Source organism: Haplochromis burtoni, unplaced genomic scaffold (genome assembly GCF_018398535.1).
Source record: "Haplochromis burtoni strain Fernald_Lab_line unplaced genomic scaffold, NCSU_Asbu1 Contig_31, whole genome shotgun sequence".
In the NCBI taxonomy this organism is placed as follows: Eukaryota; Metazoa; Chordata; class Actinopteri; order Cichliformes; family Cichlidae; genus Haplochromis; species Haplochromis burtoni.
Genome location: NW_024582392.1, coordinates 2,518,479 through 2,524,394, shown reverse-complemented (window position 1 = coordinate 2,524,394; position 5,916 = coordinate 2,518,479). Strand labels below are relative to the sequence as shown.

At 35.3% G+C, this 5,916-nt stretch overlaps 1 protein-coding gene across 4 annotated transcripts in view; it reads right to left on the bottom strand.

Moving 5' to 3' along the window:
• Positions 1-707: 707 nt before the first annotated feature.
• rca2.1 (regulator of complement activation group 2 gene 1) overlaps positions 708-5,916 on the bottom strand; it is a 22,845-nt gene continuing 17,636 nt past the window's right edge. For 2 of the 4 annotated variants that reach the window (XM_042219339.1, XM_042219341.1), the window contains 4 exons: positions 5,630-5,677; positions 3,833-3,908; positions 2,118-2,183; positions 708-1,825 (listed from right to left, as the gene is read on the bottom strand). In XM_042219339.1, the coding sequence (XP_042075273.1) occupies positions 2,126-2,183; positions 3,833-3,908; positions 5,630-5,677 (182 nt within the window). In that variant the 3' untranslated portion in view covers positions 708-1,825; positions 2,118-2,125. The remainder of the gene's footprint in view (positions 1,826-2,117; positions 2,184-3,832; positions 3,909-5,629; positions 5,678-5,916) is intronic. The other 2 variants (XM_042219340.1, XM_042219342.1) reach the window with 2 other exon arrangements.

Below are 5,916 nucleotides of genomic sequence, written 5' to 3'. Positions count from 1 at the left end.
AAACAACTGAAGAATTGGAGGACCAAAAAAAGGGTCAGGCCTCTGAAAGTCATGTTATTAAAAAAAAACAGCAAAGAGCTGACACAGGACCTGAGAGATACGTCTGGCCCTTCAGTTGATTCCTCTGCTGTTCATTGACGAGCCATCGTCTCAGTGCAATGGTGGCAGTCAGGAAGCCATTCTGTGTGAGGAACACTAAATTACACAAGAACTCGACTGAAAATCACTAACAAAAGGTCTAATACAGTGATGAATCCAAATTTAGATATTTGGTTCCTATTGTTATTGATGTGTATAAAGGTGGTTAATAGAGAGGTAGAGTGACTGCAAGTCATTTGTAAAACAGGGTGGAGGCTTTGTCATAATTTGGAGCTGCATTTCATTGAGTGGTGTGGAAAACTGATAAAATTCTGAACTCAGAAAGTACCATCACATTATGTTCCACCATGCAATAAAAGCTCTTCAAAAAGCACAGACTGAATACATGTTGTATTTCCAAGCATACTTGAATGTTTAGATTTATTTTAAAAATGCAACATATGAAAAAATTAGTGGCGGTTCAATACTTTTGTATCGTTGAGTAGCAACAATCTACTTATTTAGAATTTATTAATCCATTTATAAATCTGTAAAAGAGTGTGTGTGTGTGTGTGTGTGTGTGTGTGTGTACACATTAACATTATCAAGAGGAGCTTGGCACGCAGCAATGTTGTCATTGATTTTATTATTATAAATTTTGTTCCAACTTAAAAATCAGATTCTTTTATTTTAATAATAAATATTAAGCAAGGCAATTGAGCTAATTCTCAAAATATTCATCTTCATGTCCTGAACAGCGAGTAGTCAAAAGACAATTTAAAAAACAAAACAAAAACTCATGCAGTGACAGGCTGATATCCACAAATGTTTAAAAGACATAAAATACAAGTTTATGACTTTTTTTTTTTCCTCCCCCTTGTCAATGAAACCTTGAAACTCAATCCCAAAAAGTTGTTTCTGTTCATCGTAGCATGTCCAGTGGGAGAAACATTTCATTCACTTCTTCAGTCCCAGCTGACTTTAGGTTTGTAAGATCTGGGAAACCTGCAGTCAGTTGAGACTAAAGATGAGTCCAGATGAACAGAAACAACTTTTTGGGATTTCCTTTCCTGGATGATTGAAGTGTCTTCACATATCCTCAAACTTACTTTGGCAAATTAAAAAAAACAAAACAAGGTGCTGACATTATTTAAGACTAAACACTGCAGGCAGGTTTGGAAACCCAACAACTGGGTTAACATTTATGAAATTCACAAGTATTTGAATGAAGCACAAGCTAAAACACTTTTTTTTTTTGCATTAAGGCATGAATAGATGCCTTATGATTAGATTTGGGACCATTTTACAGATCTAACTCTCCAAACTAACAGTCCTTAATACACAAAACTTTTCCAACAAAATTTTTTGATCCAAATGAGTAGTTACAGACATTGTGTGCCAATTTTGCTCATTTTAGACCATCTGTAAATGAGCTACAATAGTCAAGCTGTGTTCCTTTACTACAGTGCAACAGATAAATTCAACATAGAATTGAAGTTTCTCCGCTAAATATTTATCAGTTTCTTTGTTATGATCAGAAAACAAAAAGCCACTCGAAGCATAACATGTCCCAATCCACTGATGTTTCTTGGTCTTCGGAATCCAATTTTAAGAGAGGTGCTCAGAAACTTCAGGCAAATGCATGTACACAGAGGGCATGTACATTCAAAGACTGGTCCTTCGACATTCTTCTTAGGAAGCGGTTTTCACAGCAAGTAGTTGTGGAATATCCAGGCTGTCATGCTTACTGAAAAAATAAATAAAATTCAGTAAATAAATAAGAGTAATTATATACTTTTTTGAAAAGTCTAAAACCCCCAGCAAACCTGTAGAGAAAGGGGAAAAAAATGTTTGAGTACTAAAACAGTTGTTTCACAAGTTCAGCCAAGGTAGAAAAAGAAAAAAAGACCATCACTGAACATACATTATGGACATGAGTGAAATTATATGACGTGTATATCTACATTATCACATTAATCTCGTTTTTTGTTTGTTTTACATAAATTAGCTCAAGTGTTCTTCAAGATCCATCATCTTACCGAGAGTGCTACAGTACTTCCTCTCCAACATTTGTAGCATCTTTGTCAGTATTGCCTCTTCGAGCGCTGTAATCCAGTAATGACTGGTCAACATTATTGATTATGTACAACAGGCAAACAGAAAGCTACATGGAATGAAGAAGTCCACAGAAACCACCACATGCCTACATACCACTCATCCACAAGGACCACCCCACACAAGCAGCACCCGTGCCGGCAGCTACTCTTTCACCTCTTATAGTCAAAACAGCCAAATTTGTTTGATGAGATACAAAATATTACCTGTTAATTCATGTTAGCAGAAACAAACATAAATAAATCTTTATCAATAACAACCTATTTGGCTTTTTTAAAGACTCAAATTAAAGCTAAAATAAAAAGTGAATTAATATCAATGTTCCAAAATGTAATTAAAATCTTTCATTCAACTAAAGACATTACAATATACTATGTAAACAATGCCTACATACTATTTGGGCTCTTTATATTTCTCTTATAAATACAAAGAGTGATAAGATTGTGCAGGAGGATATAATTATGCCACCACCAAATGCTCCCTTGTCACATTTATTTAAAAAAAAAAAAAAAAAAAAAAACCCCATCCACAACATTTACTGACTAACGATCTCCTCATTTTTACAAGTTCATGGCAGACATTATGGATCCTAAAAGCAAATTGAACGCTGTGCATCCCCAATACATGATAAATATTTGAATACAACTTCATATGAAGTATTGCATTTCCCCCAAAAATAAAAGTGTTTAAGTTCCTACTATGCCCCATTTCAACGCAAAGAGAGACTACTGTGTTTTGATGTCATCACTATTTGAGCAAGGTCTTTCCTCCACTATAGATTTCACTATATGTATGCGTGTCTACTTCACCTCCTGATACCCTTTGCCAAGTCCCTTTCTACCACGCCCGCCCGCCCGCCCGCGCACACACACGCGCACACACGCACACACAGCAGAGACTGGCAAAATGATGACATCATTACTTAACTGAAAGACTTATTCAGTTTCAGTAAATATATAATATGAGAATACCTACAAGTAGTAATCTATGTAAAATGACAAGGCAGTACTAAATAAAACTCCACTGTTGACACCACTTCCACTTCTTCACCCTCCCAAGCAATCAAGGAGAAACACCTAAGTGTAAGACTCTGAAGTCCACAACAGGAAAGCCACCGAATTTCATACAACACTTCTCTGGAAATGTGTCACTGGTATGACACACACACTTCCTATTTTACAGATAAATTTAGTCAATAAAAAGTTTTCTTCTCTTTAAAATATTACAAATCAGATGTATTTCTTTGACCATATTCACAGCCTTAAAATTTAAGAATTAGCTGTGGTACATAAGCCATAAGCTAATGCAAATGAAACAAAATTCCTGTCATGGCATTCACAGCAGTGAATCAACATGTATAAAATATTGTATGTAACAACACAATTTAAACCACTACTCACCTCATCATTCAATATTTTAAAACACTACATGCTACATAAAATAACACTGTAGTAGAGAAATTCATTATCCAGGAAGCCTTACAAAAAGCACAAAGTTTCAGCATGCAACACTAAGATTATAGAAAGCTTGGATAGAAAGAAAAGCTGGAAAACTAATGGGTAGCCTGAGAAGCAAACAACACAAAGGACAAAGCTTTTTCGAGGGTTAGTCAGCAAAGTTTAATAAAACACAATTTTACCGCTTTCCCTTTTTGCTGTTTTTCTTGTACCACATAAAGCCTCCAAAGCCGCCGGCCAGGGCTCCGATGACCACAACTTTTATGGGGGAGAAGGGGGGAAATTAATGCGAAAAAAAAAATTGAAGAAAATTTAAAAAAAAAAAAAAGCTTATTGACTGGACAACCTATTAGATGTCAGTATGGCCACAAAAGTAAGTAATAATTAAACAAGAATATGGGAGACTGCTACGCTGATGATACAATTTTAAAGGAGGATAATCCTGGCAAAATATTTGAGTAGTATTTAACAAAAGAAGGGGCAAAACAAAATCAGACCAGGCAAATAGTCTTCAAGTGAGAAGACAGTCAATGAAACAAACCAAGTTAAAGAATTCTCGTTATTTTTTAAATTTTTTTAAAGAGAGACTATATTCTTCTGTTATTTCCAATTTTACTGAAATATGAGCCACTTTGGACTGTGCAGAACATATTATAGTTGTTAACGCAAGTAATAGGCCACTAGTGTGGCATAACTACAGTTATTATAAATCACATTAGTGCAGAACCACACTGGTTTACAGAGCTATCATCTGTTTTTACTTTAAAACTTTTGCGTCTTGTTTAACTTTCCATTTGCTGCAGCTGCAGGACATCCTACACTTAATGGTTTACCACCATTGTATATCCGGTCTTTAAGTGATGACATGATGAATCCTGCTTCCGTTCCCAAAGTAGTCTGCATTTAATAAGGCTGTGGTGTTTTTAACATGCTCTAATGCTTTGCATCTTGTTCTATTTAATCCCAACCCCCTAAAAACAGTCGGTGATCACTGTTGGCTTCTCTCAGTTTTTATTATCGCTAATCATTTTAAAGTTCAGTTTTGAAACCCTTACGATTTAACTACAGCCCAGCCCATGCAGCAGTATATTAATGACTAACCTCGTATTATGAATGGATTATCTCTGTGGTTCTCCTGACAGACGTTTGGTCCGTTTACAGCATCCTGCCGTCCGAGTGCATTTGCCCCTAACCATTGGGAACCCTCACATTAACTTTTATCGAGTGGAGAAAAAGTCCTCCGTTCATTAGCATTCGCCCTCCAGCTTTACTGTTTATTTTATGCTAACATAGCTGTGTAGTGCTAGCAATCACATAGCACATCATTATATACAGCTAGCCAAACTTCAGTAACTTTCCATCTTCATTTATGTCGGAAGTGATAACAGAGCTGTACGTTTGAATTTGTTTCATAAATCTCTCAGTCAGAACATGGTATATTATATTTAGATGGAAGCTAGCGAGCTCACTCCCTGCTAACTTCTAACTCTGTTAAATATCAAAAATTATGTTTTCACGGATGCCTGGGTGTTAAACTTAATTGTTACACCTGGCAGAGCAGCCACAGTGATCATTTAATTACAGATGAAAGAATTTAGATCAGATTCCAGAGCCCAGACATGGCTAATGACGTCAGACTTAAAGACCGGATTGATAACACTATATAATAATTAGTGTAACCAACAAGTTGACCCAATGGCCAACCAATTTTTTTTTTCTTTTTTTTTTTTTTTTTTTTAAATGTACAGTCAAGGTAAATAAAAGCGAACAAACAAAAAACCCTAATATTAAATAAAAGAAAGGAAAAAAAAGACTATATTACATTAAAGTACTGCCATTTAATACTTATTACGGGTATATTCTGAATGTGTATCATAAAAAATATGATAAGCATGCTGAAATATAAACATGATCTTTTTGGGTCAACCTCATGTTTTTACATTCATGATCTACTATAAAAATATGAATTTCAAACTTACCCACAATGCCAATGACTAAACCTTTAGAACTGCCATTTCCATTGTCCACTGGAGGTTAAGGTAAAAAAGACAAAGACCAATTAAAACCAAAGGAAGAGACAGCAAAATTCCTAAACTGATTATACAACTGACCCATGAGCACACTGAAAAATCTTTCAATCCCTGTGAACTGCATCCTTCTGGTTCATCAAAAGTATACTTTAAAATTGTCTCTTTAAATTTTTTATTACATCTACAGTGGGGCAAAAAAGTATTTAGTCAGCCACCGATTGTGCAAGTTCCCCCAC